At 47.1% G+C, this 14813-nt stretch overlaps 2 protein-coding genes across 2 annotated transcripts in view; both read left to right on the top strand.

Moving 5' to 3' along the window:
• LOC144576818 (uncharacterized) overlaps positions 1–14813 on the top strand; it is a 243737-nt gene that overhangs the window by 149892 nt on the left and 79032 nt on the right. The gene's annotated exons all lie outside the window — the stretch shown is intronic.
• On the top strand, positions 8283–14664 carry NPAP1 (nuclear pore associated protein 1). Its single transcript, XM_035303571.3, has one exon. The coding sequence runs from the start codon at positions 8376–8378 to the stop codon at positions 11712–11714; it is 3339 nt and encodes a 1112-aa protein (XP_035159462.3). The 5' UTR covers positions 8283–8375; the 3' UTR covers positions 11715–14664.

Here is a 14813-nt window from a genome sequence, read left to right as displayed (position 1 = left end):
CTACAACCATCTGATCATTGACAAACCTGACAAAAACAAGCAATGGGGAAAGGAATTCCTATTTAATAAATGGTGTTGGGAAAACTGGCTAGCCATATGCAGAAAGCTGAAACTGGATCCCTTCCTTATACAAAAATTAACTCTAGATGGTTTAAGTATTTAAACATGAGGCCTAACACCATTAGAAAACCTAGGCAATACTATTCAGGACATAGGCATGGGCAAGGACTTCATGACTAAAACACCAAAAGCAATGGCAACAAAAGCCAAGATAGACAGATGAGATCTAATTAAACTTAAGAGATTCTGCACAGAAAAGAAACTATCAAAAAAGTGAGCTAGCAACCGACAGAATGGAAAATAAATCTGCAGTCGACCCATCTAACAAAGGGCTAATTTCCAGAATCTATGAAGATAAATTTACAAGAAAAAGAAAAACATCAAAAAGTGGGTAAGGGTATAAACAGACAGTTTTCAAAAGAAGATATTTATGCAGCTAACAAACATATGAAGAAAAGCTCGTCGTCATTGGTCATTAGAGAAATACAAATCAAAACCACATTGAGATACCACCTCACACCAGTTAGAAAGGCAATCATTAAATAATCAGGAGACAACATGCTGGAGAGGATGTAGAGAAACAGGAATGCTTTTACATTGTTGGTGGGATTGTAAATTATTTCAACCATTGTGGAAAACTGTGGAGATTCCTCAAGGATCTAAAACTAGATATACCATTTGACCCAGCAATCCCATTACTGGGTATATACCCAAAGGATTATAAATCATTCTGTTATAAAAACATGTGCACACACATTTATTGTGGCACTGTTCACAATAGCAAAGACTTGGAACCAACCCAAATGCCCATCAATGATGGACTGTATAAAGAAAATATGGCATATATACACCAGGGAATATTATGCAGCCATAAAAAAGGATGAGTTCATGTCATTTGCAGGGACATGGATCAAACTGGAAACCATCATTCTCAGCAAACTGACACAAGAACAGAAAACCAAACACCTCATGTTCTCACTGATAAGTGAGTGTTGAACAATGAGAACACATGGACACAGGGAGAGGAACATCATACATTGGGGCCTGGGGCGTGGGGGGCTAGGGGAGTAATAGCAAGGTGTAGGGGGACTGGGGAGGGATATCATTAGGAGAAATACCTACTGTAGATGACGGGGCAATGGATGCAGCAAACCCCCACCATGGCATGTGTATACCTATGTAACAAACCACACAATCTGCACCTGTATCCCAGAACTTAAAATATACTAAATAAATGTAAAAGAATAATGAAAAAAAAAAGAAGCGTACAGCTTAGTTGGGGAGGGGCATTCAGTGTCTATGGAGGATAAGACTGATGCAGGTGGTCCAAAGGTCAAAATGATAAACTTTGTTCCAAAACAGATGAGGCTGCTTTTCTTCTATTAAAATCCTTCATAGCAGTGCCTAAAATCCTTAGCTGCAATGAATATAAGACTGAAAATCAACTATAAGAAATGTTTGAATGCTAAGCATCAATTAGTCATCTATGACTGAGTAAGGTGCTAACCAGCTCCAAGAGGCCACACTCCATCACATTCTTTCTGATTTGTTTTATTTTCCAGTATTAGCCACCACTTATGCTGAAATTGATGACATTAGAAAAAAGTGGAAAGGAGAGAAACCCATAGCTGCTTTCCCTGTTAGTCCTTTCTTACTTAGTCAGCTGAAGATAGAGTTTGGGTAGAATGCGTGCATATTAAGAAGCCCGGTGCGGTGGCTCACGCCTATAATCCCAGCACTTTGGGAGGCCGAGGCGGGTGGATCACGAGGGTCAAGAGATCGAGACCATCCTGGTCAACATGGTGAAACCCCGTCTCTACTAAAAATACAAAAATTAGCTGGGCATGGTGGTGCGTGCCTGTAGTCCCAGCTACTCGGGAGGCTGAGGCAGGAGAATTGCTTGAACCCAGAAGGTGGAGGTTGCGGTGAGCCGAGATCGTGCCATTGCACTCCAGTCTGGGTAACAACAGCGAAACTCCGTCTCAAAAAAAAAAAAAATGAAGTGACATAAAAAATTGAGTTATTTTTGTACAGCATTTCCACTGCAATTGTTAAAGGAAAAAGAAAAAAAATACATGTGCACATACAAGGTACAAAACAGAAATTGTGTTACTTTTTCAAAATTTTGCATATCAGATAAATGTACTGTGGTTTCCAACTGGATAGTTGGATTTTGTTTTCTGATACCTTGAAGGCTTCTCCCAAACATACAACACTAAAAAGAAATAAATATTTCAACTACATCACATTTAGTTCTGGATGCTTATATAAATCAATGAATAATTTGTGTTAGTTATCTTCATTTTTTTTTTTTTTTTTGAGACGGAGTTTTGCTCTTGTTACCCAGGCTGGAGTGCAATGGCACAATCTCGGCTTACCATAACCTCCACCTCCTGGGTTCAAGCAATTCTCCTGCCTCAGTCTCCTGAGTAGCTGGGACTACAGGCGTGCGCCACCACATCCAGCTAATTTTTTGTATTTTTAGTAACAAATAATAATATCAAACATTTTCACAGAACTTAAAATTTTACAAAGCATATCTATATTGGTTATGGAATTTAATCTTCCAGTCAGCTCCTGGGATAGCTATTCTTTCCCCATACAGAAGTTACCATATCCTAAATCCTTAGTGATTGATTCCTCAAGAAAAGTTAACATCTTGAATGCTACATCTGTTAATACTAAGGGTAGTTTTCTCCTACGGGAAGGTTGGCTTCTAGAATGAACAGGAACTTTCAGTTCAAGGTGATAGACACGTTTACTTTGTGTTCCTCCTGAAATTGTACTTAAATAAAAGTATACAAATACCAAAATTTAGTAGACCAATGAAAGCCAAGAGATTGTGGAAGTCATTACCAACAGAAAGGTTTTGATACATTTCTGAAAAAACAAAAAGTTAACTGGAGGGAAATGGGTGAAACAATCAAGAAAAGACTACGCTAAGAAGGAACAATCAGTCTGTCCTTACTGAGCCCTGGTTATAGTAAAGGGCACCAGAGTGTGGGCAAATGTGAACCTGAAAGAGCCAATCCTAAATGAATCCTGTGTAGCTAACTGGGCCTAAATTTAAAATAGAGCCAAGCAGTCATTTGCTGACTAGAGTATACAGAGTCAAAGTATCTATACAGATACTTTGAGTTCCCCCCAAATCCACACCTCCCAACCTTTTTAAACTTTCACAGCTCAACTGAAACAGCAAATTAGAGCTCACCTGACTCAGACAATCAGGGCTCAGTTTTTCTCTTTCCCTCTTTTTTCTTTTTTTTTTTTGAGACAGTCTTGCTCTGTCTCCCAGGCTGGAGTGCAGTGGCGTAATCTTGGCTCACTGCAACCTCCGCCGCCTTACCCTCCGAAGTATCTGGGATTACAGGCATGTACCACCATACCCAGCTAATTTTTTATTTTATTATTAATATATTGTAGTTTATAGTAGAGACAGGGTTTCACTGTGTTGGCCAGGCTGCTCTCAAATTCTTGACCTCAGGTAATCCACCAGCTTTGGCTTCCCAAACTTCCAGGATTACATGTGTGAGCCACTGCACTGGGCCGGTTTCAGACCTTCATTTGCCTAAAGCATCTTATTTGGGAACCTGGTCAGGGAACTTTTGCTGTAAAACCCAAGTCTTCCCTTTGTTCTCAGGAATCCACCTTTGTTTTGCGCCCAAGGATGTAGTTTGCAAACCATTCACCATTCACTGGAATAAAGTTTATTTCCTCCAAATTCTTTTTCTAGAGTACTTTTCTTCACGAGAGAGAATAGGAGACCAAAATTATTTTAGGGAAAAAGTTTACTAAATGAGGTTCATGACTCAGTGAAGTCCAGAGGATTCAGTGTGTACTCCCATTAACTCTGTACTACTTACAGTGGATTGTTGGTGAGAGAGTTCAACCACAGGGTGCCAGGTATGCTTTATTGTCACTACCACAATTCTGTGCAAAACTGGCCACCCAGCAATTCATTTGATATGACTGGAGAGTGCTTTAAAAATTGTCAGATTAAAAGTAATCTCTGTAATCCCAGCACTTTCGGAGGCCGAGGCGGGTGGATCACGAGGTCTAGAGATTGACATAGTCCTGGCCAACGTAGTGAAACTGCGTCTCTACTAAAATACAAAAATTAGCTGGGCATGGTGGTGCATGCCTGTGGTCCCAGCTGCTTGGGAGGCTGAGGCAGGAGAGTTGCCTGAACCTGGGAGGCAGAAGTTGCAGTGAGCAGAGATCACACCACTGCACTCCAGCCTGGTGTCTGGTGAAAGAGCAAGACTCTGTCTCAAAAAAAAATAAAGTACTCTCACCTGGCAATTATTAATTATTGCTATTATTACAGTATGTAATTATAAAATTTTTGGAAAGTATTTTGCCTTGACACATTTCAATCTCAATATGTCTGCTTCTGCTAAGTCAAAAATGATTTGAGAATAATCATTTGCCATCTAATGTCATTTGCCTCACAAGGACAAGTAAGATTATATTTTATTTATTTATTTATTTATTTATTTATTGAGATGGAGTTTCACCCTTGTTACCCAGACTGGAGTGCAATGGCGCGATCTCGGCTCACCACAACCTCCACCTCCTGGGTTCAGGCAATTGTCCTGCCTCAGCCTCCTGAGTAGCTGGGATTACAGGCACGCACCACCGTGTCCAGCTAATTTTTTGTATTTTTAGTAGAGATGGGGTTTCACCATGTTGACCAGGATGGTCTCGATCTCTTGACCTCATGATCCACCTGCCTCGGCCTCCCAAAGTGCTGGGATTACAGGCTTGAGCCACTGCACCCGGCCAAGATTATATTTTAAAAAAGCATCTATTCCCATTTGACAAGAAAAATAAAGAGGTGGATTTTTCTGGAATACCCTTGTCCAAATCTCCTTTATTGTCCTAAAGCCCCAATATTATTTGTTTAATGAACTTTCCCTATTTGGGGAAAAATTAGGGGACAGTAACAGTAATTTATTGTTTTCAAATAAGCCTGACATTTAATCATCTTGTTTCAGAGTTCTTGTGGGAAATTTTGTCCAAATTTGTATCAGCTTGTTATTTTCTTTCAAGCAAATACAATCAAGAGATTATTTCTTATTGAACTCTCCTCAAATGGTATCAAGGGATTATGATTAAATGTCATAACTTTAAACCATTTCTCTGTTCCCTGAGAGGTTAGGAAGAATTTATAATGTCTCCTCTTTTTAAACAGAATTTGAGTCTCAGCCAAACTTTGTATCTTAGAAACATAAGCTTTGTTGGGTATGGAAGTCCACATTTACTCTGACATACTATAAAATATATAGGCAGAGGGATAAAATGAATTTTGTATTATGTTAACTATGTCTGATGTTATTTTAAATCAATTTTTTTAACTAAAAAATACACTTAAATATTTTTAATGATCTCTGATTATAGGTTCTGAAACTTCTGTATGTCCTATGCCTGGCAAACAACATCAGCCCAAAGAGAAAAAAGCAATCCAGTTAAATAAACCAAAGAAAAAAGATTAAAACTAGATAAAGTCATGTATAGGATTTTCCAATTATTTCTTGTCATGCTGAAATTTCCAGCTCTTAAGACAGTAACACGTTTCCTTTGTCCTGACAACCAATATTATGTCTTGCACATGCCTGTAATCCCAGCTACTCAGGAGGCTGAGGCAGGAGAATTGCCTGAACCCGGGAGGCGGAGGTTGCAGTGAGCCGAGATTGCGCCATTGCACTCCTGCCGGGGTAACAAGAGCGAAACTCCGTCTCAAAAAAAAAAAAGAATAAGTATAGTTATACTTAGGTAACAGTAATGTGTAGTAAAGAGTGGGCTATGCTGACAATGACCAAATTGTCTTGATCATATTTTAATACAGTACATTGCTCCACTACTAACTTCCAAATACATGATGAATTTTTTTTTTTTGAGACAGAGTTTCGCTCTTGTTACCCAGGCTGGAGTGCAATGGTGTGATCTCAGCTCACCACAACCTCCGCCTCCTGGGTTCAGGCAATTCTCCTGCCTCAGCCTCCTGAGTAGCTGGGACTACAGGCACGCGCAACCACACCCAGCTAATTTTTTGTATCTTTAGTAGAGACGGGGTTTCACCATGTTGACCGGGATGGTCTCGATCTCTTGACCTCGTGATCCACCCGCCTCGGCCTCCCACAGTGCTGGGATTACAGGCGTGAGCCACCGCGCCCGGCCGAATTTTTTTTCTAATATATTCCAAGAAGGCCAGAGAACTGGCTTATTCATTTGGATTAATGCACTGGTGAATTTCTTTCAGGAAAGGACTATAATCTTTACATATTTAGATCTTTCAAACTAGACCAAAAAGGAAATCTGGGCTGTAAGGCTCAGTTAGAAGAATAGTGTGGGACGGTCCTTTGCTGACTGCTGGTGGCCCCTGCTCTGCCTTCAGAGGAGACTTGAGCCCAGGGCTTGCCGTGATCAGCTTATAAGGTGAAGTAAGAACCTCCCCGCAGGCTTACATGTGCTTAGTACAGATGTGCTGCATGCTAGGTACCCTAATGAGAATACATGATGTGTCCGCGATAAGGAGGCAAATGAGAATAGATGATGTGTCCGCGATAAGGAGGCAAATGAGAATACATGATGTGTCCGCGATAAGGAGGCAAATGAGAATAGATGATGTGTCCGCGATAAGGAGGCAAATGAGAATACATGATGTGTCCGCGATAAGGAGGCAAATGAGAATACATGATGTGTCCGCGATAAGGAGGCAAATGAGAATACATGATGTGTCCGCGATAAGGAGGCAAATGAGAATACATGATGTGTCCGCGATAAGGAGGCAAATGAGAATACATGATGTGTCCGCGATAAGGAGGCAAATGAGAATACATGATGTGTCCGTGATAAAATGAGAATAGATGATGTGTCCGCGATAAGGAGGCAAATGAGAATACATGATGTGTCTGCGATAAGGAGGCAAATGAGAATACATGATGTGTCCGCGATAAGGAGGCAAATGAGAATACATGATGTGTCCGCGATAAGGAGGCAAATGAGAATACATGATGTGTCCGCGATAAGGAGGCAAATGAGAATACATGATGTGTCCGCGATAAGGAGGCAAATGAGAATACATGATGTGTCCGCGATAAGGAGGCAAATGAGAATACATGATGTGTCCGCGATAAGGAGGCAAATGAGAATACATGATGTGTCCGTGATAAAATGAGAATAGATGATGTGTCCGCGATAAGGAGGCAAATGAGAATACATGATGTGTCCGCGATAAGGAGGCAAATGAGAATACATGATGTGTCCGCGATAAGGCGGCACACAGGCCACAGCACAGCTCCGGAATCACACAGCCCAGGGTTCAAAGCCTGGCAGGGCCACTGTCATATCAATGGCCTGAGGAGTAGCCTAAGGCTTAAATGTTGTTGTTGTTTGTTTTGAGATGGAGTCTCCCCTCGCCCAGGCTGAAGGGCAGTGAGGTGATCTCAGCTGACTGAAGCCTCCGCCTCCCGGGTTAAAGCGATTTTGCTGCCTCAGACTCCCTAGTAGCCGAGATTACAAGCAGGCACCGCCACGTCTGGCCAGTTTTTGTATTTTTAGGAGCGACGGGGTTTCAGTCATGTTGCTCAGGCTGGTATCCTCAGGTGATCCACCGCCTCGGCCTCCCAAAGTGCTGGGATTACGAGCGTGAGCCACCGCGCCCAGCCTTAAATGTTGCTTTAAAACAAATCTGTGAAAAGAAGAGGCCCCGCCTGCCAGGAAGGGATGTTGTAGGGCGGAGCATGCAGTCAGGTGAAGGCACCACGTCCCTCTTTGGAAACCCGCACGGCCTGGCTGGTGACCCCGGCGCCACAGGGAAGGCACGCCTGGCTCCAGGCGGCACAGAGGCATTGCCGGGGTCCCGGAGGAGCCTGGCAGGTTATGGGTTTCCCTGTGCTCAACTTCAAGCAGGATGCGCTCTCTGTGAACCCAGGGACACGGCCGGCCGACACAGGGCCACTGCGTGCGACAGCGCTGGGCCAGGGCTGAGCTGCAGGCAGAGCTGGCGCCCGGGCGGGAAGAACTCTGGCGGATGGGACCGCGGCACTGCCCACGTAGCGGCCAAGCGGCGCAACAGCAGCCACCAGCCGCAGAGCTTCCGGGGCCGGAAGGCCGCAGGGGCTGATGGGGCCTTGACCTTTGCCCTCTGACGCCGGCGTTTGACGCCTACGCTGCCTCGTGAGGAACCTCGTGGAGGCGCCGCAGGCCCCAGGCCCGTCAGACTTTGCTCGGTCGCCAGAGGAGGCGGTGGCTGAGGAGAGCTGCGTCCGCTGCCGACCCTGTCGTACGGTAGGAGCCAGAGCTACCTCGAAATGGGCAGTTTACTGAGCAAATTTAGACCCAGGTGCCGTCGTCGGCCCCTGCCGGGGCCAGGGCGTGAAGCCCCCGCTCCCCTGGCCCGGGACGCCTGCCCGCCCGGCCGGGCTCACTCTGCGCCCACCCCGCGCCCTTTCCGCGCCCTGTTCCGCCGGAATGGCCGTCGGAGGCCTTCACCAGCCAGCGTCTTCGTCGCCCCTGAGCGGCTGTGTCCCCTCCCGAGGGCTGCGGCGACGCCGGTGGGCGTCCTGCCGGCCGCGGGCTGGGGGCCGGCCCCGAGGAAGACCCTCGTGCTGCCTGCTCGGAACCCCCCGAGGTTCAGACACCCCAGCTCCGTGAGGATCCCCGCTCCCAGCCGCGCGTTCGCCCTGCGGCTGCCGTCACCCCCTGAGCGTGCGGTCGGGGCCCGGCAGCCCGTCCCGGCCACTGTCCCGGAGGAGACGGCGGTGCGGGCCCGACGAGGGCCCAGAGGAGTGAGGAAGGATGAGGCTGCGGCGCAGACGGAAGCGCCGCGTGACGAGAGGAGGGCCGCCGTTCGCAGCCATGACGCGGCATCCGCATGCGGGGCCCAGGGCAGCCCGCGGGACCTTTCCCCCTGCAGATGCAGCGCGGAGCCTCCGGGGGGGAGCGTGCGCCACGAGTGCCCGGAAAACGACTTGCCTGACACGGCCCAGGCGTCCCCAGCGAGCTCCTGCCCGGAGGGTCTTCCCGAGCCCAGAGCACGCAGCCAGGCCAGACGCGCGCTGCATCCTGGGAAGCCCGGTCCCGACGCAGCCCGGGGCCGCTCCCTGCTGCCGCGGAAGTCGCCGGCAGAACTGCCCAGGCCGCCGATGTCCGCAGACCGGGTGCCCGACGGGAAGCCTTCAGGTGTTCCCCCAAGGAGCGCTGCCCACAACAGGCCCTGCAAAAGGAAAATGTCGATTCCACTGCTGCTGCCGCTGCCCCCGTCACTGCCCTTGCTGTGGGATCGAGGGGAGCTTCCCCCACCTGCCAAGCTCCCCTGCCTGTCTGTTGAGGGAGACCTGGGCACCTTGGAGAAGAGCCCCGGGTATAAAAGGAATCGCAGAATCTTGGAGGATGAAACGGAGGCCATGACAGACAGCAGCGTCACCCAGCCTGCCCCTTCTTTCTCCCCACCAGTGGAGACGACAGACTCCCTGCCCCTGGCCACTGCCACTTCCATGTCGCAGGTCCCAGCTCCTCCACCCATCCCTGACTTGGCTGACCTGGCTACCAGACCCCCCATCCTTCCTGTCCCTCCACTTTCCACCACACCAAAGATGGGTCAGAAAATAACACTCACAATCCCTAACTCTCCTCTGGCTCTTTCTGCTGACCTTGTTCCCGTTTTGGGGTGTCAGTCTAATGAGAAAGGAGGCTCTTGTCATTCGGTTGTAGGTGCAGCACCTCCTGCTTCTAACCCCCCAACACCTCCTAGCCCCACACCCTTCTCCCTAATACCTACCGCTGTAGATTCCCCTCCTCCTCTTTCCTTCCCAGCTCCTCTTCCAGTCCCTTCTACCGTGACCTCAGTTATCACCAGCAAGCCTGTGAATTCCACAACAGTCATTTCCACTATCACAGCAAACACATCTGCCCACTTAACCTCACAGACTGCAGTAGACCATGAAGCAGTTAACATGAATACTATCACCCCTTCTCAGGCTGTTGTTTTCACATCTTCTCCAAGCTCTAGGGTGAGCTCTCTCCCAGTTTCCCAAATACATTGCAGTACAGAGCAGAGGCACCCAGGAAAGACATCAGTCTACATACATCCCCTTACATTTATATTCCACAACACCACCCCAAGTTTTAACCAACTCTTTAGCAAAGAAGCCATCTCTCAATCCAATTCTGGGGCTCTTGATGGTCAGCAGCAGAAAGCTTCTCTCCCCAGTGCCTGTGTTTTTCCAAGCCTTCCCATCATTGCTCCACCAGACACCTCCGCTTTAGTGAACAGTGCCTCTGCACCATCATTATCCAGGCCTGCCATTGACACCAATGCTGTGAATACCACTCCTCCTTCCAAGTCTGCCACCTTGCAGTCTGCCTCTGTCTCCAGGAAGAAGTGCCTCCCGTTTTACATGGGGCTTCCTGGTTCTGAGAACATACTGCCCCATGGCAATGTTGCCTCAGCCCAGGGCTCCACCAGCTTGCCTGCACATGCAGACGGGAGACCAGCCACAACTTCCAACTATCCTTTAAATCCAGGAGCCACCGCTCAGCCCCAATTTGGGGCCCCCGAGGGGCAGCAGCAGAAAGCCTCTCTCCCCAGTGCCCATGATTTTCCAAGCCTTCCCATCATGGTTCCTCCAGACACCTCCACGTTAGTGAGCAATGCCTCTGCAGCATCGTTATCCAAGCCTGCCATTGACACCAATGCTGTGAATACCACCCCTCCTTCCAAAACTGTCATCTTGCAGTCTACTTTTGTCTCCAGGAAGGAGTACATCCGATTTTATGTTGGGCCTTCTGGTTCTGAGAACACACTGCCCAGTGACAGAAGTGCCTCAGCCCAAGTCTCCACCAGTTTGCCTGCACATGGAGACGGGAGACCAGCCACAACTTCCAGCCATCCTTTAAATACAGGAGCCATCTCTCATTCCACACTTGGGGCCACTGATGAGCAGCAGAAATCTGACAGTTCTTATATTCTGGGGAATCCAGCAACCCCAGCACCAGTTACAGACTTGCCAACTCCTTCAGCAGAGTCAACATCACCATATTCTACATTCGGCACACCTGTTAATGGCCAGCCAGCCAAGGGTCACAACGCAAGTGCTTTCCCCAGTGGCATTGCAAAGACTTCTGAATTTAGAGTAGCCACTGGGATGCCCATCACTGGGGACAGTACCTCACTGGTTGGAAATACTATTCTAGGCCCACAGGTGATTATGGGACCAGGAACCCCTATGGATGGTGGGAGCATTGGGTTCAGCATGTCTCTCCCGGGCCCCAGTTCCACATCAGAAGAACTCAACACTGGACAACAACAAAATGGGATACCCAGCACCACTTCTGTTCCCCCATTTGGTCAGGGAACCTGGGACTCAGCTGGCCACAGCATGGCTGCTGCACCACAAGGCACTAGCAACATTCCTGTATATCCTTCTGCTGCCACCTACGTTCCTGGCTTCGAGCCACCTACTCAGCATTCAGGCAGTGGTATGGGAGGCGATGGCACCAAACCCATAGTTGGAGGACCTTGTGTTCCTGCTTTTCAACAGTGCATCCTGCAGCATACATGGACAGAGAAAAAGTTCTACACTTCCGGCACCTACCACTATGGACAAGAAACATATGTTAAGAGACATATCTGTTACCAATTTCCATAAGAGCACCTGTGATTCACGTGACCACACCACATCTGTGTGGTGGTAAACACCAGCATTATCCCTGTGAATGGTTTTGTTTCACCTTCATGCCAAGTGCCTGCCATGTACCTCTCCAGAACTCAGGTCATGCACCAGGAGAGGCCAACAACATCCCTGTGGTTCAAGGCCCTTATGCTCCCTTTCTCCATCAGTACACATGGGACCCACCTGGAAAAAACACACGTGGTTCATCTGCAGTGAATGCCAACATACCTTTAATGGGAGGCCCTTGTATATCCACCTACCAACAAAGTATCTAAGGCCCACCTGGACAAAACACAGATGGTACATCTTCCAGGAGTGTCAGTATTCACTTGATGGGAGGCCCTCATGTGCCCATGTATCAGCAAAGCACCTGGGGCTCACCTGGACAAAGCACAAACCATGCAATGGGGGTCAGCAACATAACGGTTGTGACTGGTTATCCTTATGGTCTCCCATTCACACAAAGCACCTGAGGACCACCTGGCTAAACACAGGGGGTGCAATAGGGGATAGCCCCAGACATTTGTAGGGAGGAACCTCTAGTTTCCCTTTCAGTAAAAATACTATGGACCTGCCCAACCAAGGTGCTCCTTTTGACTTTAGAGGAACCACATTGTTTTCTTTTGTTTGCTTTTGTTCTTGTTTTTGAGGTGGAGTCTTGCTCCGTAGCTCTTGCTGGAGTGCAGTGGCACAATCTCTGCTCACTGCACCTCCATCTCCCTGGTTCAAGCAGTTCTCCTGTCTTCCCCTCCTGAGTAGCTGGGACTGCAGGCACATGGCACCACACCCAGTGAATTTTTGTATTTTTAGTAGAGAGGAGTTTCATCTTATTGGTCAGGCTGGTCTCAAACACCTGACCTCAAGTTATCCACCCGCCTTGGCCTCCCAAAGTGCTGGAATTACATTTGTGAGCCACTGTGCCTGGCCTAGAGGATCCAGCATTGTTAATTAAATACTTGTGATTGGATGTCCTGGTCAGAGCAACTTTGCCTGTGATGGAAAGCAGCCACTAGTGACACTTGTACCTGCCAAGGCCTTCATAGGAGCCGCCAGACCACTTCTTACTCCTGTAAAGGATCTCAAGAAATAAGAACCAATCTCCTTTCACATACAGTTCTCATAAATGGATGTTGTTCCAGGAAGAATGGGCTCAGTTCCCTCAAGTTAAATTTAACCTTTTCTCTCCCTACAGAAGCTGGAGGCCCAAAACCGCAAAGAGAGAGAGAGTGTGTGTATGTATGTGTGTTGTGTGTGTGTGTGTTTATTGGTGACTGGGGAGCAGATGAGCCCAGTCGGAACTGCACTGTATTTGAGTGGTCTTCTACACTGTGGAGGGTAGAGGAAACCTGTATGCATCATCAGCTGCGCCCTCTCTGACTTGACTGTTAACTTGGCTGACCCTACCTCTGGCCCAGTTCTCTCTAGTCTTGGACAGAAAGGCAAAATTTCTGACTTTTTTGGACCCTACATTCTACTTGAAGGGGAGAAAAGAAGGAACAAACATGTAAATCATCTGATAAATAAGCCAGTAACAAATGTGCTATGGAAAATAAAGAAGTACATGGAGGATTGAGATTGTAGATAGAAGCAGGAGTTTTTCAGACATGCCTCACTGGAAAGGTAAATTTAAACAAAGTCTAGAGAGAAGCAGTTGAGCCAGATATGTGAGCAAAGATCATTCCAGATCATTGCAAAGGCTCAGAGGAAGGATGCCTGGTGTCCTCAGGAGCAGTTAGTAAGGAAATGTGGGCCGGTCGCGGTGGCTCAAGCCTGTATTCCCAGCACTTTGGGAGGCCGAGGCGGGTGGATCATGAGGTCAAGAGATCAAGACCATCCTGGTCAACAAGGTGAAACCCCGTCTCTACTAAAAATATAAAAAAAATTAGCTGGGCATGGTGGCGCATGCCTGTAATCCCAGCTATTTGGGAGGCTGAGGTGGGTGGATCACGAGGTCAAGAGATCGAGACCATCCTGGTCAACAAGGTGAAACCCTGTCTCTACTAAAAATATAAAAAAAAAATTAGCTGGGCATGGTGGCGCGTGCCTGTAATCCCAGATATTTGGGAGGCTGAGGTGGGTGGATCACGAGGTCAACAGATCGAGACCATCCTGGTCAACAAGGTGAAACCCTGTCTCTACTAAAAATATTTTAAAAATTAGCTGGGCATGGTGGCGCGTGCCTGTACTCAGGAAGCTGAGGCAGGAGAATTGCCTGAACCCAGGAGGCGGAGGTTGCAGTGAGCCGAGATCGCACCATTGCACTTCAGACTGGGTAATAAGAGCGAAACTCCATCTCAGAAAAAGAAAAAAAGTAAGGAAATGTGGCTGGAATGGAGTCAGCACGTGGGAGGAAGGGATAGAGAAAAGGAGGACAGAGAAGATGTAAGTGTACTTCCTTGCTCCACTCTTTACTAGTTGTATAATAACAAACAGTTGATTCAACCTTCAGGAATCTTAGTGAAATCAGTACTTTTACTATGGCCTGTGTATCTCACAAGATTTTTGAAAGGATGAAATGAAATATTACAGGGAAATGACTTATAAACCATTGTTGTAATTTGTTCTATAGATAGAGATGGATAGACGGATGGATGGATAGACTTGATAGATAGATAGAGATAATGGACTAAATGTTTGTGTTCCCAAAAAGTTCACATTTTGAAGCCCTAACTCCTAATGCGATGGTATTAGGAGGTGGGACTTTGGGGAGGTGATTAGGTTTAGATGAGATCATGAGGATGAAACCCCCATGATGGGATTTGTGCCTATAAGAAGAAACACCAGTGCTTCCTGTAATTGCCATGTGAAGGTGTACCAAGAATGTAGCTGCCTGTAAGCAAGGAAAAGAGGCCTCACAAGAAACAGAATTTGCCTTTACCTTGGACTTCCCAACCTTTAGAATTATAGAAAATAAATGTATGTTGTTGAAGCTATTGGTCTATGGCATTTTTGTAGCAATCAGAACTGACTAATAAAGATAGATCGATTGATAGATATGGAATATACATATATATGTATAGCTAACGAGTGAGTTCCTTGGGCAATTGTGCCCTGATTGCCTTTCCTAGACAATTC

This window comes from Callithrix jacchus, chromosome 6 (assembly GCF_049354715.1).
Source record: "Callithrix jacchus isolate 240 chromosome 6, calJac240_pri, whole genome shotgun sequence".
NCBI classification, from domain to species: domain Eukaryota; kingdom Metazoa; phylum Chordata; class Mammalia; order Primates; family Cebidae; genus Callithrix; species Callithrix jacchus.
Note: the sequence above shows the minus strand (reverse complement) of the source record. Positions and strands in the feature narration are given on the sequence as shown.